This window comes from Diabrotica undecimpunctata, chromosome 9, assembly GCF_040954645.1.
Source record: "Diabrotica undecimpunctata isolate CICGRU chromosome 9, icDiaUnde3, whole genome shotgun sequence".
Classification (NCBI taxonomy): domain Eukaryota; kingdom Metazoa; phylum Arthropoda; class Insecta; order Coleoptera; family Chrysomelidae; genus Diabrotica; species Diabrotica undecimpunctata.
In genome coordinates this window covers 118,284,565-118,312,175 of record NC_092811.1, presented here as the reverse complement: position 1 = coordinate 118,312,175, position 27,611 = coordinate 118,284,565, and the positions used below count along the sequence as shown (strand labels likewise).

The 27,611-nt window shown below is 32.7% G+C and overlaps 3 protein-coding genes across 3 annotated transcripts in view; 1 reads left to right on the top strand and 2 right to left on the bottom strand.

Moving 5' to 3' along the window:
- Helz (Helicase with zinc finger) overlaps nt 1–18,223 on the bottom strand; it is a 64,252-nt gene extending 46,029 nt beyond the window's left edge. Inside the window, exons 1-5 of the mRNA XM_072544691.1 lie at nt 17,785–18,223; nt 10,698–10,882; nt 4,838–5,159; nt 4,324–4,693; nt 3,769–4,116 (exon numbers count right to left, since the gene is read on the bottom strand). Of these exons, the coding sequence (XP_072400792.1) occupies nt 3,769–4,116; nt 4,324–4,693; nt 4,838–5,159; nt 10,698–10,882; nt 17,785–18,076 (1,517 nt within the window). The 5' untranslated portion in view covers nt 18,077–18,223. The remainder of the gene's footprint in view (nt 1–3,768; nt 4,117–4,323; nt 4,694–4,837; nt 5,160–10,697; nt 10,883–17,784) is intronic.
- A 3,206-nt stretch (nt 18,224–21,429) lies between these two features.
- On the top strand, nt 21,430–25,612 carry LOC140449924 (GEL complex subunit OPTI). Its single transcript, XM_072543339.1, has 4 exons — nt 21,430–21,657; nt 21,713–21,816; nt 21,902–22,031; nt 25,308–25,612. The coding sequence occupies exons 1-4, from the start codon at nt 21,553–21,555 to the stop codon at nt 25,362–25,364; spliced, it is 396 nt and encodes a 131-aa protein (XP_072399440.1). The 5' UTR covers nt 21,430–21,552; the 3' UTR covers nt 25,365–25,612.
- Nucleotides 25,613–26,091: 479 nt separating this feature from the next.
- LOC140450980 (uncharacterized protein C16orf52 homolog A) lies at nt 26,092–27,602 on the bottom strand. Its single transcript, XM_072544683.1, has 3 exons — nt 27,366–27,602; nt 27,101–27,313; nt 26,092–27,042 (listed from the first exon to the last, which is right to left on the bottom strand). Exons 1-3 carry the CDS (start codon nt 27,466–27,468, stop codon nt 26,855–26,857), a joined length of 504 nt encoding a protein of 167 aa, XP_072400784.1. The 5' UTR covers nt 27,469–27,602; the 3' UTR covers nt 26,092–26,854.
- Nucleotides 27,603–27,611: the final 9 nt, after the last annotated feature.

The window sequence follows — 27,611 nt, the reverse complement described above, 5'->3', positions numbered from 1 at the left end:
CGTAGGGCTAGACTTCATTTTGCGCGAGAATATGCTAACTGGACTATGGCGGAATGGAAGAATATACTGTTCTCAGATGAGAGCAGAATAGCCCTAAAAGGTCCAGATGGACGCCAACGTGTCTATAGGCGTCAAAATGAAAGGTTTGCTGCATGCGCTATAACCGAAACAGTGGCTTACCGAGGAGAGTCAATAATGATTTGGGGAGGTATTTCTTACGAAGCGCGTACTGATCTTGTTGTGTTCGGTAGAGGCAGTGTGAATGTCCAAGTATATGCGCAAGAAGTTCTCCAAGACCATGTCATGCCTTTTGCAGCATTCATTGGTGATAACTTCAGACTAATGCATGACAATGCACGTTGCCATCCAGCAAGATCTACCCGTGAGTACCTTAATGAGGTCGGGATTCAAGTTCTACCATGGCCAGCACACAGTCCCGATCTTAACCCAATTGAGCATATCTGGGACAACTTCAAAAGACGGGTAAGAGCAAGAGTAACAGCCCCTGCATCCTTTGAAGAGCTGAAGACAGCTGTGGTAGAGGAGTGGCACAATATCCCCCAATCTGATATCCAGGATATCATGAATGGATTGCCAAACCAGTTCCAAGAAGTCCTAAGGGCTAGAGGCGGCAACACCCATTATTGATACCCAATTTTATTTCAATTACACTTTGATTTCCAAAATATTGTTAATTTGAATATTCTTCGAAGATTTTATTCATTGGATTTTTACTGTAACAAATGGCTTTTTTCAAAAAGATTATTTTTTCTCTTCCGCGGAGATAAAAATTGATAAAAATCATGTCTAGTTGTTAAAGTACCTAACTTTTGTATTATCCAACATAAGCAAATGAATAAAAAAAAACAAAATGTTGAGAAAACATGAGGCTATAGTTAGGTTTTAATTTCAATATTTTATAAATGCTAGAATATTCCACAGGGTGATGCAAACTTTAAGAAAAAAACACAGATTGATTCGTACACCCGGTATACAATGAAAATTTACCTGTTTAGCAACAATATTATTATAAAGATATTGTCAAGGAATAAGGCTATAACATATTAGAAAAATCATTTAAATCGGAAAACAGGTTTAGGAGATATTATAAGAAATAAAAAATTACCCATTTTTAAGGTGGCCGGTTAATTTTGGCCCAGGGTGTATATTGAACCAGTGGTTGTGATTTGTGACATACGTATTACTTTTTCAAGAGCCAGATTGAACAGTATACAAAAGAAAGGGTCTACCTGGCGCAGTCCGTTATTTGTTTTAAAAGGTTCAGACAATTCCCCCTGAATTTGAACTCTACATTCATTTTTTCAAGAGTTATTTTTGATAAATTTACCAACTGATTTGGTATTCCTAGCTCTTTCAATGCTTTGAACATTTCTCTTCTATTCATAGAGTCGTAGGCTGCTTTGTAGTCTATAAATATGTGATGAGTATCAATGCCATATTCCAGTGTTTTTTCCAAAATTTGTTTCAGGGTTGCAATCTGATGAATTGCCGATTTACTACCTCTGAAACCAGCCTGGTATTTTCCTACTATTCGTTCTGCATATGGTGCCCTACGGTGACATAGTACTGTGGAAAATATTTTACACGCTGCATTTAGAAGCTTAATTCCTCTGTGGTTAGAGCATTCAAAGATATCTCCTTTTTTGTGTATGGTGCAAGGTATTCCAATATTCCAATCATTGGGGAGGGATTTCTGTGTCCATATTTCTTTTATAAGCTGCTGAGATGTCATTATAGTATCATGGTCACCTTCTTTATATAGTTCAGCTGGGAGATTATCTATTCCGGGTGATTTGTTTCTGGCTAGTTTATAACTGCATCTTTAACTTCAAGAATCGTTGGTGGTTCCTCTTCCCTCTCGTCTGTTCCCCTTACCTCACCTCTTTCGTTTTCCAGGTTTTCTTCTTCTTCCTCTATATTAAGTGCCTGGTTAAAGTATTCCATCCATCTATTCAGTACATCTTTCCTTGTTGTTAATAGGTCGCCATTCTGACTTCTGCATTGTCTTGTGGTTGCCTTGAATTATTTTCTGTTGAGGTTTTCTATATATTTAAGTTCCTTATTTAAGTGGTTTCATTTTTTTCTTTTGTGTATCCTCTTTTCTTTTCTTCTCTTTCTCTGGTAATTCTCTATAGTTGTTCTAAGCATCTTTCTGTAGGCTTCATTTTTTTCTTTTGTTACGTTCTTGCATTCATCGTCAAACCAATAATTTTTACGGGAACAAATTTCTGTTCCTATTTCATCTTTCGCTGCTGCTTCAATGTCTTTCTTTATTCTGGTCCAGTAGGAGTCTATATCTGTCTGGTTTTCTTCATTTACATTTTGATTCCTTAGCCTGTTGGTGATTTTTTCCGAGTACCGTTCTCCAATTGTCGCATCTCTCAGTTTTTGCACATTCCATTTTTTCTATCCATTTTATTTTCTTTACTGGTGTCTAAAATTCTAGCCCTCAATCTGGAGATCACTAGGCAATGATCTGAGTCTATGTTTGCGCCTCTATAAACCCATGTTGAAACTTAGGTAATAATTTATAGTATCCTAGAAAGTGGACAACCGTGCGCAATATGCTGATTCAAATATTTTTGCAACATTACTAGGTATAGAAATTAGTAGCCGATAATTAGTAATATCGGTTGCCGAACCTTTATTCTTATAAACAGGAATTCCTTTAGATTTCTTTGTGTTGGGTAATAACCTTGTTGTAAAGGATTCATTAATTAAGTATGACAAAGTTTCGGCAATATAAGTGGCTGCATTACTTATAATTTTCCCATTAATCTCATCCAGATCTTCAGCCCAATATATTGGATGTAGTTTTTCGAATAATTGAAAGTACTTCTTCAGCAGCTGCTGGGCAAAGAAAGATGCTTTTGTGAAATTTGTCAATGTTATCTTTGGCTGATAAGTTCTCGTTTTGGTTAATTTTAATGCTAGATAATTTATGTGGTATTACAAAAGTGTTACTTCTAAATTTTCTTATATCAGATTCTTTGAGTGCATCAAATGATGTCAAACAGATGTATCCTACTCATGCCAAGTTAGCACAAATAAAAAACATGCTATACAATGCCCAAACACGTGGCAAAAACATAACATTCAAATGAGTACCATTCCATGTTGGGATAATGGGTAACGAAGAGGTTGATAAAGCAGCAACAGAAACTATAAATTCCTATAATGCAAAACATACCATTTTCAGACCAAAAAACATTTATAAAAGCCTACATTAACAAAGCCTGGCAAGAACAATGGAGCCAGACAGGAGCAAAACTAAAAATTATCAAACCAGACGTTACTTCTGCTTTACTACCACTGCCAGCTCAAAGACACGACCAAGTAGTCCTCAACAGACTGCGGCTAAGTCATACAAAATTTACACATGGATACATATCTCCAAGGACGATTTCTCCAGGCGATTTGCCACAACTATCAAATACCATTTGCAGTGCACCATACTATCATAGACTATCCAGTGTACTCTCAACAGCAATATCGACAGCGAAAAGCTGTCACACACAATCGGAAAGAAGCCCTAGTAGAAGATATTAGTAAAACAATAAACTTTCTCAAAAATTGTAAACTATGTAACAAACTGTATATTTTACAAAATGTCTATTTTTCAAAATTACTATAAAAATGTAAATATGCTATGTGGAAAAAATCTTTTTCTAAATTAAAAAAACCACCCGCTATTAACCTTAGGGGTTAATGCGGTAAAAACAATTTGATGATATTTTAAAAGCTTACCTTGCCATCTCTTCAATAAACAGTAACTCGTGCATTCTCTCTCTGTAATTATTTTTCGTAAACTTCTTTTCCGCAACAGTCGCGTGAGATAGTAAGAAAGTATCAGCATGAGGGCAGGGATACATCGATCTCAACCTCTTCTCCCACTCTTCGTTCGGGTTGGCGTTTTCCACGGTCGAATGGAAAGGAACTATGTCCGAGTTGTGGATAGTCCACCTTTCTGAGATCGATAGCGATATTTCCTTCCGGATCTCGTTGATCTTCTCCAAATCCGGGTCGGGAACGACGTCTACGCACATGTGTTTGACTAGAACTGGTTCAGATGTAAAATCGAATACCACCGATTGCCTGAAAATTAATGGAGGCACTTAAAATTGAACTAATTGATTTTTGCAAGTTCACTAGATATATCATTCGACATTTTCAAACGTCCCTTGGTATGTCCGAAATACCAGAACTGATAAATAAGACAAAAAACTTTTGCAAGTAGTTATGAAGAAAATCTTTTTCATTTTTCCATAACTTTATCAATGTTTAAGTTTTCACTTAACCTACCTGAAAGTTCCAAAGATCCCAGTGGTGAATACAACTTTAATCCTATATTCAACAGGCAACATGGACTCCTGATGCAGCATCGGCGATATCCATTCCTGGTTGCTTCTCAGATCTATTTTGCAATTTTTGATAAAAATACTGGCTAGGAAAAAATGGTTTCGATGCGTATCTTGCAGAAGAGCTACAGCTTTAAGCGGTCTTTTTGTTTTTATGTAGAACGTCCACTCGTGGAGACTATTTTTAGACGATACTGTTACTGATAGTGGACAGGAGCATTGGTCTTCTACATCATCTATTTTGTTGCACATTAGAGCGTTGGGGTTTGAAGATTGTGCCCATTTTTCTAATATTTCTTCGGTATAAGATTTACCTGCAACAAGTAATTGAATAGTAAAATGTACTTAAAATCATAAACGATGCTAGAAAATATTAATCCGAATTACTATAGACATAAATGAAATTTGCACTTGAATAAAAAAAGAAACTATTACTAAAGGAAAAAATATTTTCTTACCGAACAGTTCCTTCTCCCTAGCTCTTTGCATTCTCATCTCTCTATAGCGGAATCTCTCTCTCCATTCCGCCAATTCTTCTTCTCCGTGGGCTCGAACGCATTGCATGCCGTATCGACAACAACCCGTATCCCTCCAGTTATCGCACGGTAAATAACACTCATGAGTAACTCCCCTCGGTGGTGGGCGCCACCGCCAATCGCGTCCGTCGTCTGACATCACTGTCATTTCGTGTGCTTCAGTCTGGCAATGGGCACGAAGCTCGCTCTTTTCTGCAAATGTTACATTGCAGTACACGCAGGAAACTACAGAAGGTCTCTCGACCTGAAAATAAAAAAACGCTACATCTAGCTTTTTTGTTTCAATTAATTTTATGTTATACCTTTTATATACGTAAAGATACATATATGCATATGTTATATTATCAGGAAAAAATAATGATGATTTAAAAATGTCTTATGAGAAAGTTTCTACAGATATCAAAGAGACTGTTTAACTATTGGTAATAACTAGACTTCGGCAAAAATGCATATTGCATATTTTGTATATTGTGCATATTTTATGCAAATATTTCATATTTTGGCATATTTGTATAAAAGTTTGCATAAAGTGCATAAAAGTTCAGATTTTTATACTGTATTTGAAAATTTTTAAACATACCAATTTATTTCAATTCTTGTATAAAATTTTGTAGTCATTTTAATCAAGAAATGATCTAAGTACGTAATCTCTACAGGTACAAAACATTTACAATTTCAAAGAAGATCAATTTAAGTAGCCCTCAACATTCTTAGAAAGTCTCGGTCACTGAGGCATTCAGTTATTGGATAATCGCTAAGGGTTCGCTCATTTGCATTTTATGATCTAATCCCCAAATCTATCTACAATTTATTGTATCTTAACAGCAGGTAAACGGCTAATAGTTTTGTTCCTAATTTAGGGATTTTCCAAAATCTCCCAGTTTATTGAATTAGGTACCTAAACATTTCTAATTTGATGCTCAGATTTGTAAATAATTTTTGTTTTGATATTCAAAGCGTAAACACTCGTTGTGCGTAACAAAAAGGAATATTGTGATTTTATAATGCCTAAAACAACCAGTGCTTCAACTTGGATTAAACCTTATAAAGAGCTGTCTATGGATATGGGAAAAATCTACTGTTCAGTCTGTGGCAAAATTGTAAGTATCTAATATTTTCTATTAAATATCTAATATTTCATACATACAGGGTGTTTCCAAATGACACTTACAACGTTTGACTGTAGATACTTCTCGAAAAATTGAACAAAACGATATAGTTAATGAGGGGTCAAACTTATTTACTTTTCGAGATACAGGGCGTTAAAATTAAAAAAAATTAAATTCTTTTAGTTAATAACAACAATAACTTTAAAACCAATAAACGTATTTACTTGAAATTTAGTACTCGTAGGTTGTTTTTAAATGAAAAATAGCTTCCTTTAGTGAGAAAAAATTGTCCATGGTACAATACAATGGTGTGTATTTAGAAAAATTTTTCACCTTTACTTTTTTTTATGAAGTCAGCTATTCTAAAACAATTATTTTTATTGTAATTGAATTAACAAAAAAAAAACTTTTGTTGAATTTTAAAATAAGTTATATGATGTACTAATGGTTAGTAACAAAAACTAATTTGTGGATTAATACTGCATTTAAAACACTTAGCGAGTGTTTTTTTTTCCAAACCAGTTATTTGATTAACCAAAAACACCTTGTATATTTTTATATTTTAAAGGTTGGGTTAAAATAAAGGTTTTTATTTTTATTTATAGATAGCATGTGAGAAGAAATTTCAGATAGACCAACATGTGAGAACTGCTTCACACATTGCAAAAAAAGGAAAAATAGGAGGAAAACATCAAACTTCAATGGCTAAATGTTTCCAATCTACTTCAAAAAAATTAGATGAGCAAGAAACTTTTAATGAAGACTTGTGTCGCGCATTAGTATCTGCAAACATACCGCTTTCAAAATTAGCAAATGTAAATTTTAGTTCGTTTCTAAAAAAATATTGCAAACTTAATGTTCCAAGTGATCGGTCTCTAAGAAGAAATAATGTGAACGGGCTATACTCGTCGGTGTTAATTAATATTAAGGAAGAAATTGCAGATAATTATTTTTACATATCTGTAGACGAAACCACTGATTCCTCAGAAAAGTATATTGCTCATTTATTGATTGGTGTTCTTAAAGAAGATACCTTACCAAAATCTCATCTTATTTTATGCCAGCAACTTGAGAAAACAAATGCTTTAACAATTTCGCGTTTTATACGAAAAAAGTTTCCTCTTGTAAATACCATGATATCCAGTGTCAAAAAAGTATTTCTTAAATCTCCTATAAGAATTCAACTTTATAAAGAAATGCTACCTAACATTCCTCTTCCACCACAACCTATTTTAACGCGATGGGGAACATGGTTAGAAGCAGCTAATTTTTATGCAGATCATTTTGTTAAAATAAAGAACATAATTGATACGTTAACAGATGAAAGTTCCCAATCTCTTTTGGATTCTAAACAAACTTTTCAGAGTAACTTGCTTCAACAAGAACTTTCATTTATAAAATCAAATTTTAGTTTTGTTCAAAAAACAATTACTCAGTTAGAATCACCAAAACTGTCATTGTTCGAAAGTACAGCATTAATAAAAGAATTTGCGTCATGTTGTCGGAACGTTAGAGGTAATATTGGAAAAGATATTTTAAAAAAATTTGAAGCTACTATGGAAAAAAATAAAGGTTACCATATTCTTTCTGAAGTAGTCAGTGTTCTAGCTGGAAATATTTCGGAAACAATTAATTTAGAACCAAATGTTTTGGTTAGTTTGAAAAATGCTCCCGTTACATCAGTTGATGTTGAACGAAGTTTTTCCATATATAAATATATGTACTCAGACAGAAGCCACAAGTTTTTGTTAGAAAATTTTGAACACCACTTGGTCATTTATTGTTACCATAATTCTAAATAAGTTTATTCATACTTAAAAATGATGTAGTTACTTAAAATAAATGTAAATCTTAATGAATAGTAGGAAATATTTAGTTATGTACACTTTTTTTTTTAAAATAAAATTGTTACTATTTTACGATTTTTTTATTTATTTGTATGCATATTTTGTAAAATATTTGCATATTTTCGGGTAAACACGTGCATATTTATGTGCATATTTTCTACATTTTTATTTGCATATTTGCCGAAGTCTAGTAATAACCATAGATAATCTGCTGAACTGAAAATGACATATTTTTCTTTATTCCACTCTCACTTAAACTATGGATTAATCATATGGGGCAATTCAAAAAATGCACTTCAAGTTTTTAGAATGCAAAAGAAAGCTTTCAGAATTTTAGTATCATGTTAGTTTTCTAGAACACTGCCGATTTTTCTTTATCAAATTCAAAATTATGCTGCTACCTACTCTGTTGATATTTCAAGTTCTGACTGAAATTCACAGAAAACGGGCCCACTTAATAATGCAATCTGATGCATTCACAATACGTGAAACTGTCACTACTTATGAACAAATCTTTGTAGATTGCATTTTTCAGATAAAAATTGCCTTAATTATAACCATTACAATATTTTACTAAAAAGTATTAAACAGCTAAGCTGTAATAGTTTCGAAAAAGTTATAAAAAAATATCTTCTGAAACATTGCTTTTACTGGTCAGAAGAAAACATGATTCATTGCAGAACATCCACTAAACTGCTTACTGGGACTTTGCCATAAATCATTTTGTGTTTAATTTGTGTTCTTGCACATGTTTGTGTGTGATGCAATGATGCATGTTTTGTATCATTGCATCAACGAACTTAATTAAATATGTTTCATCAGAGATTTCTCTTCCTCTTTCTTTTATAGTTAATGCTTCTTTCAGGCAAGGTAAATTTCCTCAAAGTTTAAAACTGGCAATTGTGAAGCCACTACATAAAAAACGTGATGTTACTAAGATGGAGAACTATATACCAATAAGCCTTCTTCCATCTTTCCCAAAAATATTTGAAAAAGCAATATATTTCAGACTACAAACAACTTATTTATCACAGCATGGTTTTCTCGCAGGAAGATCTGTTGAGACAGCTACCTATAATTTTATATCAAAAATTTTAGAAAAACTGGAGGCAAAGATGAAAACACTAGGTGCTTTTCTGGACCTATCTAAGGCTTTCGATAGCCTAGATCATGTTCTTTTATTACAAAAATTACATCTTTATGGAATACAGAGACCGGCATTAAAATGGATAAAATCATTTCTCACAGATAGGTCGCAAAAGGTATGCTTGGAGAAAAGGGGATGTAAGGTTTACTGATCCTATCAATTTAAAATTAGGCATACCACAGGGGAGTGTCCTGGGGCCTTTTCTCTTTTTGGTCTACATAAACAACCTTTCAAATGCGGTGGTTAGTAGTTCCTCAAACCTTGTAAATTTCGCTGATGACTCAAATGTGCTTTTCTGGGAACAAACTTTAGAAACACTCCTCACAGTGGCAGAGCGAATTCTAAGCAAGGCTGAACAGTGGTTCAGTGGAAATCAGTTGTTGCTTAATACTGATAAGACAGTTTTTGTCTACTTTAGAACCAGCCAGTCACAAGAACAGTTTCCAGATACTATTAATTTTCTATCACAAAACACGGAACCTGCTAGATCAGTTAAATTTCTTGGTATTCATATTGACCAGAATCTGAATTGGGGGGAACAAATACAAAATACAACAAAAAAACTTAATAGAGCCTGCTACTCATTAAGAGTGTTAAAGAGCTATTTAGACCAGGAGATTTTACTATCAGTATATTATGCAAACTTTTATTCTGTTATGCGATATGGAGTAATCTTCTGGGGTGCTGCAGTAGATAGCTCAACTGTCTTTATAGTCCAAAAAAAGGCAGTCTGTGTGATCTTAAGATTGAAGGCAGGAGAATCCTGTAGAGGCTGATTCAAATTACTCAATATACTCACTTTCTCAGCCATCTATATATTTAAATATATTATGTTCCTTTTTAAAAAATTTTCTTTGTTTTATCACCTGCTTCCCAATCATGAATATAATACAAGAAGCCTTAATTTGAATTTGCGACTTCACAGATTGTCTATAACAGAGAGAAGTCCTTTGAATGCGTGTGTTAAATTTTATAATAGTCTACCATCTGACATTCAACAGGAAACACACTATAGAGCTTTTAAAAGAAAGGTTTTTCAACACCTAGTTGACATTGAGCTATATACTGTGGCAGAGTACCTGGCCTATCCTTCTCCTTGATCAGCATATTTAATTTGTAATGTTAATATATTTTAAATCTGTGATGTCAATATATATTTTTTTAATCTGTAATTAATAATGTGATGTTATTTGCTCAATTATGTTTAAAAATTTATGCAAATAAAAATTTACTCTACTCTACTCTAAGAACAATAGTGGGCAAAACAAGAAGAGACAGGGTGAGAAATACAAATGTTAGAGAGCAGTGCAAAGTTCAACATATTGTAAGATGGGGAAGGCAGCTTAAAAGGATGTGGTACAGTCATGTAAGACGAATGGATGAGAAGTGTCTCCCAAAAATTGCCCTAGAAAACAATGCGCCCGGTTCAAGACCTCCAGGAAGACCACCTAAAAGATGGAGGGATAGTTGGCAATCTACCTCCCAGGAAATTAACCAGAGGCAGCTTCAGAATTAAACACATCAAATGATCTCCAAGAAGTAGAAGAAAAAAAAGAAGAAGAAGTAGTTAAATATATAAACTCTAACTCTCTTTGCCAAAACAATATGTGGAATTTTCGAGATATTACAGGACCGTAATTACAGTCACATAACAATATACATTATATAGAATTTCTTACCTTGACATTTGAAAATCCATTAGTGAAATTAGCATCTAGTATCTTTATCAAGTTTATAGTCTTCTGCTTAGCATTTGTGCAATTTATGAAATTTCCTAGAAGCGATTCTAATACAGCCTTAATTTCTTTATTTACATCTGACTCTTGGATCAGTATTAGCCAATCTCTAGCGGCCATATCGGCTTCTGAAATAAAAAAAATAAACATTAATATAGATATTTTATTTATCTGGCACTTAAAATAGGGTAAGGAATTGAGAAGAAAAAATGGAAGCGCATGTATTATACCTAATTTAAAATTAAATATGAGTTATCAGTTGATTTAAAATGAAGAGGAACACCTTACTGTATATCCTTAAGTCTGGATTTTATAAGAAGTTAAAGTCATAGATATAATCCAGTCTTGAGTCCTCTGTTATTTAATATATAAGTATACTTCATGTTATTTAATATGTACTCTGCTATTTAATATGTATTTGTTCCAAAAAAATCTAATGTCTGCATTTTCACTTGGTGCAATATCCCAAAAATAAAGAAGTTAAAACTTGTGACCGTGCATTGAGCACTGTGACCACTGTGACTATGTATTTTCTTCAACTACTAAATATTTAGAAATTATTTTAAATCATTTATTAATGTGGAAATAACAAATATGGTCGGTTTACTACCAAAAGCTAATTCCACTTTTTGTCTATTCTGGGTTAAGTACTCCTTTGTACTGACTTTTGACAAAACCTAAAAAGTCCAAACAGATTTTAAATGTGGGAAACAGAAGAGGCTCAAAAAACTAACTCTAATGATGACACTTTTATTCAGCATTATAAATGCACACATTTGATGACTTTACTAACTCTCAGCATAGTACAAAATTGTACATAGATAATAATTTGTACAGTTGTACATTATCCTTCAGTAGTATTCGCATACAACAAAAATTTCTTGAGAGTGGATATAGCTACATAGAGGTAGATGCATAGTAGCCATTGTACAAAACTTAGCACATTTGTTTGTTAGCAATGAAGTCAACTCCAAAAAAGTTTTACCTGTAGAAGTACTGGACTAGAAATTTCACTCAATTATATAAGAGCAGAAATTTTTAATTAAAATTTGATATTTAGATACCATTCTTGACCATAATATTAACAAGTTAAAAGTATCAGATCTAACCAATAAATAGTGGAAGCACAGAACCTCCACTTGGTGATTCTTTCCAAAATCTGTCAAAATTTGATTATGATTATTGTAGCGTTTTAAATTTGGTGGAATATTTTCGTTTTTCTGTTTGCAAATGAATTTTAAAATGATCAATATGTTATGGCATTTTAAGTTGAGATTCTAAATATCAAGTTTTGGTATTCAGCTGTTTTTGTCTTTTGTCGTTAATAAACTGGAATACTTAAAAGTTGTTTCGAGTCCCCTAATATAATATTGCAAGTCAGGTATATGGGTATTGACTGAGAATATTTTTTTTTGTCTTTGTTTACATTAATATTCCCCTATTCTCTGTATGTATTGTGAGGTAAAAAATTTCCAGTTAACCAATTTAAAAGTAAATAATCAAGAAGTTTTTTTGTTGGTTTGTTGCTAAGAACGAGGTCAAAAAAGGGTAGATTGTTTGTTTTAAGTTTGTAGGCAAAAACTAGCTGTGAGACTTAAAGGGAAATTTATTTTGCGTTGAAATTTGTAAAATGTAAGGCATTAGGAATCGACATTTAAGCCCCAAGCAGAGCAGACGAGCTACAATGGAGTGAAGCAAGAGATGCCAGAGTAGAAAGATTTTTTTTGTGTGTTATGTCTTAAGATTGGTTAAGGTGATAATACTCTCTGCAATATGGCAGTTTAGAACATAGTAATCACCATAAGATTTGTGAACCGGCACTGAAGAAATTTGGAAAATTATTATATAGGATCTCCCTGTTGTCAGCTTGCTTCCTCCACAGAAAATAATTCTACATCTCTTGATTTTTCGTCCCTGAGTATGGAAATGGTTTGCTTTGTCCCTGTTGGAGAATATGTCCAGATAGAGTCCCATAGATGTTAACAAGTTTTTTTGAAAGTTAAGTGCTAAACAGTGAAATCAAGGTAACAATTAACATTTTAAATTTTAAAGTAAAGACAGACAATTTTTTTTGATAATTATTAATAATAATTGCTTTCATTAAAATTTAAAAGGATTTGTAATATTTAATAAATTGTAAATTTTATGGTTTAACTTAGCTGTCATTTTAATTGTTTTTTTAATTTAATGCTAACATATGACAGCTAGCTTCATTTGTTTCGATATTTATTTGTTTTGTTTGTTTTTTAAAAAAAGGTTAATCTCTGTGCGATAACGTTTGTAAGTTTTTGTAGTATCTCCAACCCCTTTGTAAACGAAGTTTGTAAAGGACACATGTAAGTTTTTTTATTCTGTATTTGGTAACTATTTATATAATATATTTTTTATGTGATTTATGTGTTGATAACTGTTTGTTGAGACAAAAATAAATGTTTTGATTTGTTTCTCTGATCCATTTTTGTTTTTATTTTAGAAAATCTCCTAACCTTTTTGTATGTTTACTTTTTTGGAAGGAAGAAACTTTCTTTCCTCCAGCAGGAAGTTTTCTCGAAGCGGCGTCCCTTTTAAATAGCTAGAGGTATTTCTTCTTGTCTTTTTTTGCCCATTTGTCCAGGAGATTTATGTAAGTAACCCTTTGTTTTCATATTTTGGTAGTTACCCCAATCTCAACCCCCTTGCCATTCACTTATCCACGACCCCAGCACTCCAACAACCCCCTGAGTGCTGTTCGCACAAGTAACGATTGTTTTGCTTGCCTTATCTTCGCCCCCATAGTTTCTGTCCCCAATTTTCTACCCCATATTCTTACCCTGAGGTAGGCAAAATAATTTCGTTACATTATAACTTAGTTGACAACTTAAAAATTAGAGATTTTCATTCTTTTTACAATAAAGTTAAATAAGTAAATAAAAAGTGGCAAGTGGCAATTTTTTTACCTAGTTATTACATAAAACAATGATGCAACTAATTTTTTCATAACTCATGAGATGAGACACCTCTTTTATTAACTTTCTTAATGTAATAAATAATTGAAAAAAATAAACAATAAAAAACTAAAGAGAACTGTGGAAAGAAATGAAAAGGGAGGTGATTGGTATAAAAGAATAAAAATGTATTAATGGATGTAGAATAGGAATTAACTTATCTATAATAAAAGATTTGGTACCTGTTATTAATCATGTAAAAAAATTAAAATTTGGACAAATAAATATATAAAAAAATTGCCCTCCTTGCTAATTTAACTAATGCAATGCACAGACCATAGTCAAAAACAAAAATCAAGAAAATAACTGGTTAAAAATAATAAGTAAAAATTAAAAATACTAAAAAAAAACGAAATAAAATATCTTACAAAATAATGGATGAATAATTAAAATTACAAAGAGTGATTACCAAACCAAAGCCATGGATAAATAAAGAAAGTAAAAGGGAGTAATAAAGAAAAGAATAGAAAAATGAATCAAAAGTAAACATTTTAACATGTAGTTAAAGAGTTAAGTAGTTATTTCTCAGGCACTCACATGCCCACTATAATAGTTGTGGTGGTTACCTCAGTGGCGCACCCAGAATTTGTCTTAGGGGGAGGTTTTGAAATTTTTTTATGCTACCTCCATGTTGAGTCCCTACAATTTGGGTTTTAATTTAATTTAAAGTACTAAAGATAGCAGTTCCAAAGATTCAGGTATCTATTATCCTACCTACCAACTAAAACCACTCTCTCTTACTTATGCGCAGTTGACTGTCGCATGTACCGTACTCCGAAAGTGGGATAGCCACTGTAAGGCTGACGACATTTTTGGAACACTCCCTTCTCTTATCTAGCTCTTATCTATTGTTCTGAAGCTATTTTTTGTGGCATTTTAAAGTAATTACTATTTTAATGGGAATAAGCCAAAATTGAAGGTTAAAATAAGGTTATTGACGTTTGACATTGATCGAACTTGTAAATACAATACATTTTGAAGACGGCTATCGCCGTATTCCCGTTCTCCTCCGGGAATCCTCCCGGTGCAATGCATGCTCCTCCTCCAAACCTGTCGATTTCATTGCTCTTCTAATTCCTTCATTTCAAGAGCGTCGAGGTCTACCTCTTTTTTTTCTTCCAGGGGGCTTTGATTTGTAAAGTTTTTGGGGCCAAAGTTTGTCAGACATTCTCAATTGATGTCCAAACCATTTTGAACCTCTTCTTTCTATTCTGTCAATGACCGTTTCTGTAGCATTCATGTTATTTCTTATAGATTCGTTAGTCTTCCTTTCCTGCCTTGATATTCTAGCACTTCTTCTCAAATAATCCATTTCAACTGTCAACAATCTTCTCTTCAGGTCTGCATTAATTGTCCATACTTCAGAGCCATAGAACAAAGAACTGATTCAACCATGGTTTGCCCTATTCTTTTTTTGTTCCTTTTGGAAATGTGGTGATCCCACCATAAGGAGTTCAGACATCCTAAAATTTTACGTCCCTGATTACTTCGTGTTTAATTTCGGTTTCTCCCAAGCTGTTCTTAGCAATGAGTGGATCTAAATATTTAAATTTTTTCACTTGTTTGATTTCCACGTCCTCGTCTATCAACACTTCAAACCTTGCATCTGAACTGATAATTAAGTAAATATTCTGTTTTCTTCATGCTGACTTGTAACCCCCATTTTAAATATTCTCTCTATAGACACTTTATCATAAATTCTAGATCATAAGAATCTTGAGCTAGAATGACTTGGTCATCCGCAAAGTTTAGGGAGAACAGTACGTCATTTCCTATGGGGATTCCCATTCCCTGGCAGTGGTTTTTCCAATTTTGGAGGGCTGCCTCAATATATAAATTAAACAGTAAGGGTGACATACTGCATCCTTGTTTTAGTCTTTTAGTTTCTTTTATTGGCTCTGATAGTCTATATCCGATTTTTAGGTAAGTAGTGTTATCCCTGTATACTTCTCTGATTATTCCTAAAAGGTATGGACTAATGTCGAGTTGTTGTTAAGCTTGCCACAATTTAAGTCTTGGAACTGTATTACACGCCTTTTCTAGGTCGATGAAGGCTAGATGTACTTCTGTACCAACCGCTATTCTTTTTTATATTAATTGTTGGAGTATAAACAAGTTATCAGTGCAAGATCAAAGATCAAAAATTCAAACGTCAATAAACTTATTTTAACCTTCAATTGCGACTTATTCCCATTAAAATAGTAATTAGATCTTATCTCTGTCATTAGCCCGGTTGGTATTTCTCTTCTTCTTCTTTCTTTTTAATGACTGCTTGGATGTAATTTACGATCATCTCTTACAGTCACAGGGTTCATACCTATTTCTTTATACATTCTGTTTCTCTCCACTGTATATCTATTACACTCCAGCGTTGTGTGAGTAACAGTGTCGGAATATTCGCAGTATAGGCATTTATCTGCATCTGTCTTTCTGAACCTATGAAGATACGCCCTAAAACAGACAATCTACCCAGTCCCTTAGGCTCGGGATCAGCATCTTTGTTCACTGAGCAACATCTTCCTTGTTGTTCCACTCTTCTTGCCATTTTTCCATTGATCTTTCCCTTTCTTTTTTTTATAGCTGTTGTCAAATGCTTTCTTCTCCCATAGAGATGTCTCTTTTCTTTTCTACTGCTTTAACACATGCAGAGGAACACAGCCCGTGATAGTCCACAAGGCCGCCGCAGATACAGTCCTGTAGGCGCATGCTACTCGCAACAGACTCGTTCTGTATAATTTTTTATAAGCCTAATATTAGGTATCTATATCTAAATATAATGAAAAATATTATTAATTATTGCATATTTATACAATAATTATTGTGTTCTACATATTTAACGTGGTAATTTAATTATTCAATCAGCATTTTGGATTTTTTGTATTGTGTGTGAAAGATAAGTTACATTTTTCTACTATTCTTTATATATTGTTTACTTTATATGCCCTGGGTGGGGGAGGGGGTTTTAACCCCCAAAACCCCCCCCTGGGTGCGCCACAGGGTTACCTATTATTGGCAGTCTAGGACCAGTAAAATGGTGATATAATTGGCAATAAACATACATTTTAACAGGTCAATAATAAGTCACTTGGTATTTGAACATAAATGTAAAGATCAGCTTTTCAAAAATAATAAAGCAAAAGAAAGTAGAAGAAAGCAGAAAAGAGGACAATAAAGGGTAAAAAGGAAAAAATAGAAAAACAAATCAAGAGTAAACTTAATTAAAAAAAAAAAACAAAAAGGAAAAGCGCTAAACCAAAAAGAAGATGATAGATGGGTTAAGATTTCAAAGCCAATTTATGAAAACAGACAGCAACAAAGAGTAGTAATAATCACGAAAATTTGTAGGACATAAAGACAATAAAAACAAAAGCCAAGCATAAATAAAAGCAGACAAGCCCTTTTGATAATGAAGAACAAGTACAATGAAGATAAGCTTAATAGGTTAGTAGAAAAGATACCAATAGAGAGTAATAAAAAGGTAAAGTCTGAAAAAAATCATACAATGAGGAAATAGATCTACCTAGTGAATGTGTTTTATGCAAAGATAATAACAAAATTAGATAAAAATGGTAAACAATCAGATACTGACCTTTCTAATATGAATTTGTATACAAAATCCATTTTAATGAAAATTTACACAATGAATCTACACACTAACAAAAATTATATATATTGTTTTTTTAATCTCTATATCAAATTTGTGGCACCCAAGTAAAAAACTGAGTTAATACATAATTTTGCACCTTCAAATATATATCTACAAAAAGTGGTGAAAATCAATGCATCTTTTTTTGTCAAGTTAGTTTTTATGACTTTTACCTTGGAGCCACACAAATAAAAATACCATAAAATCAATCATAGTAAGTTTGATAGCAGAGTTATCTAATTGCAACAATACAGTCAAAACAAATGAGGTCAACAATTATTGCTTTCTTATCAATGATTCTGACTATTCAGCATTCAGGTAGTGAGTAAGTCAGATAAAAACCAAGGATAAGTTTATTACTATTAACGATAAAAAGTATAATGGAATGTTTAATAATTACCTGTAAATCTTTTAATCATGTAAAGCGAATGTATAAGCCTTTTTCTAGCCAAGCATACATTATAATTAGTTTGATCAGGACAAAGTTTGATGATATTTTTGGAATCCACAATAACAGCTTGATGATTATTTAACTCTAAAAAGCATTCTGCTCTATCAGTAAGATAGGAAACGATTTGTTCCACTGTATTTTGCTTGATTATTAAGAGTTTATTCAACAACTCTATAGCTTGCACCCAATTTTTTTGTTTCAAATATTCTTGTGCTTGCAATTCCATTGTAGCCGGGGTCATGAAAATTAGCAGCGAATATAATATAAAGTTTATTGTTACTTTCTTATGTTAGTATTTACATTTAATCTACACTATTAATTTTGATCAAAGAATTAGTTTACAAAACATGAACACTAGACGTCATTTTGACAACTGTGACAGCTGACAAAACACAAAGGACAAATATGACTAACTTCACAGGTATCAATTTGTCAATAATTTTCTTCTATTTTTTTATGTGGCTTAATCTTACTAATCTATCTAGCAAAGTAACGTAAAATGTAAACACCTGAAACCTTTAAACAGCCTGCTGGCTTCTTAAAATTTAAAGGCGACTTATAATCTATCACTGTCTCGTTATTTCCTCTTTATCAATATTTCCAAAACAACCTAAAAAATTTCTTAATCTCTAAAAGTGCAGTAGGTTAAATTATCCAAAAATCATTTTAGTTCAATCAAAAGTTTACTTATGCGGCTATACCATTTCTTTTTGTATGGATTAGATGTAGTAATAATAGATCAGAGTACAGATATATACTCTGTATATACATGTAGAAGTGTAGGACAAGAAGTAAAGTTGATTTTCAAAGTTTAGTGCGTGTGTTGTCCGCTAGGTAGACACAAATAAGGGGGCAAAAATGTAAATTGTTTGAAAAGTCATTTTTTTTCTATGATAATTATAATTGGAATTTTGTTTGTGTTTTAAGTAAGATAATCCCCTTACCCAAAAATAAATCATTTTTACTTATACGAATATATATTACTTATCTCTTATATCAACGAAAATGAGATAAATTTATTCCAATTAGAGTTGAGAAGGAAGAAAAGAATATTCTTTGAAGACATGGTCGTCTTTATTTTAACGGGGGCTGTTTTGAAGCTATGGGCTATGGGTGCGTTCAGACGACCTCGCGGCTGGACGACGGCTGGACACCTGACTAAGCGGTAGCTTTCAGACGCCTCCAGTTCTAGCTTGGAAGTCAGCAGCTATCAAATTTACTATTTCTACTTACTATAATCGTTTTATTATTCTGTGCTATAATAAGCGTATTTTATTTACGCTAGATGAACTCAGCGGTTACTTGGGCAATCATACCTTTTAATTTTTTATATAATAATTATAATTAAACATTTCGATTGATCTAAAAACTTGATGTACAATGGGATAATGAAAATACAGTTTTTTACCGAACGAGAATATTTATTTATAGACGTATTTATGTAAATATTGATGTTAGATACGCCAAACATGAAATGAAATGTCGACAATAAATGCGTTCAGAAGTTTTTGTCTGCTGAATCCAATCTGGATCTAAACCGCTTTGTACATAAAGTCAGCAGCTCAGGTTGTCTGAACACACTCAATGAAATAGAAACTGACATAGCTCTTCTTATGGAAGAATTGAACATTGCGTTGGTAGGAGATGAGAAATCTAAATTAAACGATTGTATCCTTTATTTATATAATATGTGTGGATTTATTATTAGGAAAATAGTTTCCAAACTCAAGTATTTAGATTGTATTTGTTTATTTACACCACAATCCGATCATTCTTGACCTTCTGTTGAGGAATTTAGCAGGTTAGTAAATTACCAAAATAGTGATTACTATAGTTGTACACTGATACACTGTTCACGTTGTGAAAAATACAGAGAAAGCCTTGTTCCTTGCAACTGGATACTTCTAAAATGTTTTGTGTATGAATGCTGAGGTAGTCAATGGGCTTGCTCTGTTTGTAGTAAACAGCCTTTTTTTCGGCAATGCTTTTTCTTTATGTACTGAAGTAGTACTCTTCAGTTGCCACCGTATCGAGCTAATTAATATGGTTAGCCATGAAAACCTTGGGTTTAAATCATGTTTAAATGCTATTGGGAAAACAAAGAATTCAAAAAGTAAATGCTACTTCAGGATCTTGGCCTGCTTAAAAATCGGTTGCCTGTAAAGTCGGTTTTACGGGCGAAGATTTTACGTGACACCGTTTTTGCCTCGGTAGAATATTTATTGATATGAATATTATTAAATTGCACAATAGGAACAAGGAATTGAATGAAAATAAGAATTGCACAAATTTTAACTATAGAAATATATTTTGTTTACTAAAACATTGTACATGTAAACTTAAACTTAATTAATTTCTTTTTGAGTGATTTTGTTGAGGATAGGACGATGATAGGAGAAATATGAAATGACACAGCTGACGATACTTTAACCACACGTGTGAACTTGTATTATGACGCTTTCTCAGTTTTCCAACGCCAAGAACGCTCGAGAAAGACAGAGACACAAGCACGCACCGATTCAACGCGCCTAATTCTCTAGTGCTGCGCGCGCAGCGGACCGATCATGTTTGAGTGGGAGAGAGACGCAAGGCATTCGCCGGTCCGGCGGGCCTCTCTCTCGTTCGGTGACTCGTCGTAACATACGTGAGCGGGCGTTACACTTTTTCATGAGTGACTCCGAGCCACAACCTAATTTAAGACGTTGTCACGTCAAAACGTTTTTCCATTCTCCCCAACCAGATACTTTCCTTCGCCACTGATTCACGTGTACTTCAAAAAGACATGAACTAACTCGTTCAGTCATTCTTGAACTAGGTATAAAAAACGTACTGTATTGTTAATATACCTACATTTTTGTACTATATAACAAATAATAAATATCCATAACAATCAACAATTTTTTTCTTAAAATTTATTTACTAAAAAGTGTAACATTTAACCCGCGGGATAGGTATATTTTTTGTGATTGTTTTGGCATAAAACAATCGTTTTGCTTGCTTACAAGTATTAATTTGGTAAATAAAGTCCCAAACTTCATTATTTTATGATAAAAATCATAAATAAAGCTAACATAAACGAGATCTTTTAAAATTTTCTTATACGCAGTCAAGTGTAATTTTCATTTCAATTCTGCCCCCTTATTTTTTTCCGCCAAAAAATAGCGCCCTCTAGCCGGCTTCGATTAGCTAAACTCGATAGGTTCTTGTTTACAGCAAGATGAACCTGTGTAGAAAATTTCAAGAATATAGGACTTCTCTTTCAAGACTACAAGACTTTTCTATTTATCTATAAATTTTTCTTTAAAAAATTATCGGACAGACGATTGATGGAGGGACAGAAAACAACACTACTTTAATGAGGACCTGTCAAGCCATCAATCGAAAAGGTTTATATTGACATATAGAAGTTTGTTTTCACTTCAAAAATCAGCCAAAATATGTAATTAGAATGATAAGGACAGACTAAAACCAGAAGAATATAAGACGTCAGGAAAAATAATTTGCAAAACGTTGAACTTTGAAAAAAAAATATTTCCAAAGAGTAGTTTGAACGAACCTTTAAAAAAGAAGAATAAATGTAATTTTGTAATCACATGACGTTTCAATTTATGTTGTGATTTGTCAAATTCTTAATTAAATTCCTCAGTTCACATTTTTCATATCCTTGTAAATTTAGGTTATCTATAAATATATATGTAGAAATTATTTAATGAAAAGATGAGTACAAAACCGAAAACAACAGAGAGAAATGGAGCTGCAAAATCTAATTTGCCGTCAGTGTGGACTAGAGCTTTTACATCAAATTCAGAATGGCCAGATAAGGTGAGAGACTTAATCTTAAATTAATAATTGGAACTAAATGATTACCTCCTTTCAGGAAGAATTTTTGGATGTCATATACTGGTATAGACAAATATTAGGCATAATACTTGGAATCATTTGGGGACTAATACCTTTAAAGGGCCTCCTAGGACTTATGCTGTAAGTTTAGTTATTACTATTATTATATTGAATACTTCAAATGTTTATATGTTTTGTCTTATGTATAATCTTTTATATTTTTTAGATTTGCACTCATAAATGCAGGTATAATGTATTTCTACTTTAATAGTTTCCAAAATATTGATGAAGACGAGTATGGAGGAGCTTGGGAATTAACAAAAGAAGGATTTATGACTTCTTTTGCAGGGTTTCTGGTATGTGTTTGACTCAAATTATTCATTTACAATTATATTTGAAAACAGTAGGCTGTGATATTTGCAATATATTATAGATATTTAAAATTGGTATTTAAAAATAATAGTAGATTTGTATTCTTATTGCTCAACTTATTCCCTCTTTCATTTACCATTGCACTGCCTTAGAGAAAAGTCATTCATTTGCTATTGATGATCCTAGAGCACATACTTTTTCTCTGTAGATGAATATGGATAATTTTATTTGTGGTTTCACCACCAGTTGTAAATCTCAATCAAAAGAACTCTATATCGACAACTCCTCGGGTCTTTCTCTAGACATGCTTTGTGCATTTATTGGCCTGGATCCTTCATTAGATTTGTACAATTCCATAAAAGCAGTTGTTATGAAGATTTTATCATTTGCTTCAACACATAAATCAGAAAATGAAAATTTTTGAACTTTCATCAAGAAAAATACTAGATAATATTTTGCTACCTTCCACTTCAAAGTGGTAGTATCCTTTATAAGTTTAAGAGGAGCTTTTTAAGCATGTCTTTGATATGCAGATAATTTTTTGTTTGAGATCTAAATCCCAGCAATCTGCTAACTTTGTGTAATCATTCAATTATTTATAAAATTTAGGGCATATGCAAAACATCCCAAATGTTACCACTTTCTAATTCCCACAATTATGTTTGCTATATTTCTGGCATAGTCTGAGACAGCATGTCAAATTTTATTTTGAATATTTAATAGCAATTCTTAATAACACAGTGGATAAATTTTCTGAAGTTTGTGACATTTGTAAAGCACCACATTCTAAAAGTACTGCAGTTAGTTTGAAATCTTCCTTTAAGAAATGATCACCTATATAATTAGTAACATTTCGTGAAGTACAGCAGTCTGTTCATATAAAAAGGGAATACTTATTTTGGAAATTGTGTTTAGTATGTTTTAGTTATTATTTAAGATGGTGACAAATTTCCTAAAATCTTAATCTTAACTACACTGAACAGGTGTAGATCATATATAAATAAACACATTAGTTTGTCTATCACCTCTGTCTTTTTTTGCAATATAGGATGATTTAGTTTGTTAAAAAATAGGTTTTTCATTACTTGAAGATATCTGTGTGTGGTTGGGCATTAACTGCTAAACCTGTGGTTTCTGTCACTTAATGGTAATTCTCTAATTTATAAGAATATTGTTAAGGAACATATTTTCTACTTAACCAAAAATGTTAAGGATACAGTCTGTCCCAAACCCTTCTTTCAGTGCGTCACTAATTTTGACGTCATATAGGATTTTAAGAATGTCGAGAATTATTGCATGACATTTTAGTTAAATTTGACAGTTGCAGGATCGTAATATCCACGCGCTTATCAAAGAAATATGGCAAGAAGAGAAAATACCCGACGAATGGAAGAAAAGTATAGTATGCCCAATCTATAAAAAAGGAGACAAACTCCAGTGCAAAAACTACCGTGGAATTTCTCTACTATGTACAGCGTATAAAGTCCTCACGTATATTATAAACCAGCGACTCCAACCACTAGCAGAAAATATTATTGGAGAATATCAGATGGGCTTCAGACGGGGAAGATCGATAATGGATCAAATATTTACAGTCAAGCAGGTCTTGAGCAAATCGTGGGAACACGACATTGATGTTCACAACGTGTTTGTAGACTTCAAACAGGCATACGATTCAGTCAAAAGGGACAGACTATACTATATATTGGCAGAATTAGCAATACCACATAAGCTGATTAGACTCATTAAAGCCACAATGGATGAAACTCAGGCATGTGTACGAATACAAAACAACCGGACAGACTTTTTCAAAATCTCGCAGGGACTAAAGCAGGGAGATGGGCTGGCACCAACATTGTTTAACCTGGCACTGGAGTATGTGGTTAGGCAAATGCAAACTGGACGAGAAAACCTACTGACCAATAAAACGGTTCAACTGGCTGCCTACGCCGATGATATTAATATTATGAGTAGAACATCAACAGGAGCACAGGAAGCATACGCAGAGTTAAAAACACAAACGAAAAGGCTAGGTCTGGAAATTAACACAGAAAAAACAAAAATAATGGTACAGACGAGAAGAAATATAATCCCACAAAACATTATGCATGAAGATGACATTGAAACGGTTGGAAAGTTTACATACCTGGGAGTAGAAATATATGCCGATGGAGCAGAGGATGGAGAAATACGAAAAAGGATAACGCAGGCAAACAAAGCTTATTTTGCCCTCTCCCATATATTTCGGTCTAAAAGTGTCCACCGAAATACAAAGATGAGAATCTATAAAACTTTAATTCGGCCAATAGCATGTTATGGCAGCGAAGCATGGGTCCTGAAAGAAACATCCAAAAACAAACTCGACACATTCGAAAGAAAAGTACTGAGGAGAATACTAGGACCTGTGAGGGAAAACGGAATCTTCAGAATTCGATATAACAACGAGCTCTATCAACTGTATAAGGAAACACCCCTGTCAGACTTCATTAGAATACAAAGATTGCAATGGGCCGGACATGTGATACGAATGGGAGAGGATAGGCTACCAAAACGAGCACTGAACGCCAGAATGCAGGGAAAGAGACCAGTTGGAAAGCCAAGAAAGCGCTGGGAAGACACAGTAAGCAGCGACGCACAAGCACTTTTAGGAGTCCGTGTATGGAGAAGAGCAGCCACAGACAGACAAGGGTGGAGGCAAAAAATAAAGGAGGCCAAGGCTCATTTTGGGCTGTAGTGCCGTAGAAGAAGAAGAAGAAGGATCGTAATAATTTTAATATTAGTCTTTGTTCTTTCTCGATATATCTCGGCATATTAAAATATTTTTATGACAATAAATACAAAATTAATTTTTCACTGTAAAATGTCTGATAATACTAATCTGGAATGACAATTATCATTTTATCAGTTGACATTGTGAAAGTACTGTCACGATCGAGACAATCTGCGTCAAATTATATTTATGCGCATCATTGATTGGATATCTATTTAGCGTATTCTAAACTCCAACCAATTATACATCCGTAAGTAGAATTAGCTTTACGATAAATAATTTTCTAAGTTCTATGTATAATAATTACAGACTCACGTTTTTTTCTGTCACTTCTAGCTTAATGTGTTAGAGAGAATTCGATCAACTATGACGCACTGAAAGAAGGGTTTGGGACGAACTATATGCAGCATACTGGTGTAATGTGTATTATATCTTTTTTATACATCTATTGTACAATATATGTGAACTTATTGAGAAAATTATTTTGCAGGTTACATGGATAATCATCTATTCTGGATTATATTATGAAGTAGACAAATTTTCATAAAGATTTCCTTCATTTTTCATTCCAACATAATAATTTATATCAGCCTTTTTTAAATTTGCAAAATTTTTGTAATAGTGACCATTGTAGAAACTGTATCAATTTAGAAAAAAAAGAGGTAGTAATTTTTTACCTATTTCCAGTTTTAAATAAGATATTACAATCAGTGGATATAAGATTTTCCTACTTGACTGATTACCTGTTATGGATATGAAAATATATTGTTTTTAATAAACTCATTTTCTTTACAATGTTTTTTTTATTTCCTTTGGTTATTAAGAATAATTGAACTAGTGCCCATAATGGAATTGAAATACAGTAGAACAGCATAAATCCGAATTAACGGAAAGTAAAAAAATTAAAAAATTCAAGACAAAAGCTTAAAAACTTGTTTATTACACAGAATAAAACCAGAAAATTGAACAATGTAGAATTAATAGGACTTTAACATTTAAAATTTTTTAAAAATGAATGTAGTGCTTATCAAGGTTAAACATAAACTTATCTCGATTCTCTTGTAGTCAACACGAGTCCAAAAATATTTTCCACACTGTTGCCAGAATGTTTCCAGCCTTAAGGTTCAATCTTAAAGAAGTCATTCACTTTCTTCTGATGTATCGAGGTGTAGTGACTTGTGATATTTACCAAACCATTTACTCATAAACATTACATTGATCGCTAACACAGTAGAGTCCTGCTCTATGGTACATAAATTTTAATAAAACAGCTCTTTAGAGTACTTTTTATTATCAACAAATATAAAAGACAATTTTCTTATCCTAGGACAGATCAATGAGCTATAATTGAATAAAATAAACTGCCGCAACAAAACCTTAGTATACTACTACATATAGCACAATAAAACATAAAATACTGTCATTAAAACTACAACTTATGTTAAAAAAAAAAACAAATAAACATTTGAGAATCACAATCACAGTACAGTAAAGAATTACATGAAATTAGTAACATCTTCAACAACTTTACAGGTTTAATACATTTTTAGAGTTTGTAATGCCATGGGTTTTATATAAATTTGAGGAAAATCTTCCCAATGGAATGTAATTACCCATTGAGCCATTAAAATAATCATAATTAGCCAAACTGCAATAACCTTTACTTTGGTTGAAATGTTAATCATTTCCACACAAGAATCCAAAACAAATATCTAACTTGTAATTTACAATTTTCTCAGTCTAAAACCTAATAATGAAATATTTTATATATTGTGTAATGGTATGTGTGCCTTAAAAACTGTATAGAATTTGTCATTTGCTGTGGTGATTACCATTTTTACTAAATTTTCCACCTCCTATAAATAAGTGACTAATAAAGATTTTTTCATGGCTCTTTATAAAATAATCCTATTAAAATATTGTTAATTTTTGACATATGTTTGACATAATATCATCCATTTAACTTATTATATGGATTAAAGCATACCCAGTCACTACCACAAATATTACAAATAAGAGTTTAACATCCCTTTGATGCTAAAAATGTGGAAGGCATACTTTTCCAGCAAATAATTCTGAAATCACAGTAATCCACAGAGATAGAATGAAAAGAATGTATGAGATGCCTACTTGATGGCTGCCTGGTAACTGGTAAGGTTGTCCTCCTATTTCATCCACATGAAAGCCCATTGGAAATATCACTGCAGCCAAGCAGAATAAAACCACTAAAACAAGCATGAATTTTACTGCAGGCCTGAATACAAGTTAAATAAAAACACTTACTTGCTGTAAATCCTACCCATCTTGCATAAGGTACCACATTTCTATCCCAATGCGAAGATGCAAGAAGAATAATGGTAGTTGTGATACAAATACATCCAACAAAAATACACACTAAAGCTAAAAGCCATTCTGGTTGAAGATCAGGAGTAAAACATACTTGAGGTCTATTATACAGAGTCATACAAGTCCACATTAAGCCAAGTCTGGTGTCTCCTAAATTATAAGAATGAGAAATTTCATTCATGTTTATTAAAATATGTCTTACCTCCTACATCTGTAATAATCCAGTCTGGCATAGCCAAACTAACTATTGCAAAAATATCGGCCGCCATAAAAAGAGTTCCTGAAATTAACGTTAATTTATCCATTATTCTATGTAGTTACACAAATATTTACATCAAGGTTCTATTTATTTTTCTCATTAACTAAAAAAAATAGTGCTTCTTCTTTTTGATAAATTTTTAAAAGCTCAAACTGACGACAACAGTGCTAAATCACAGAATAATTGATT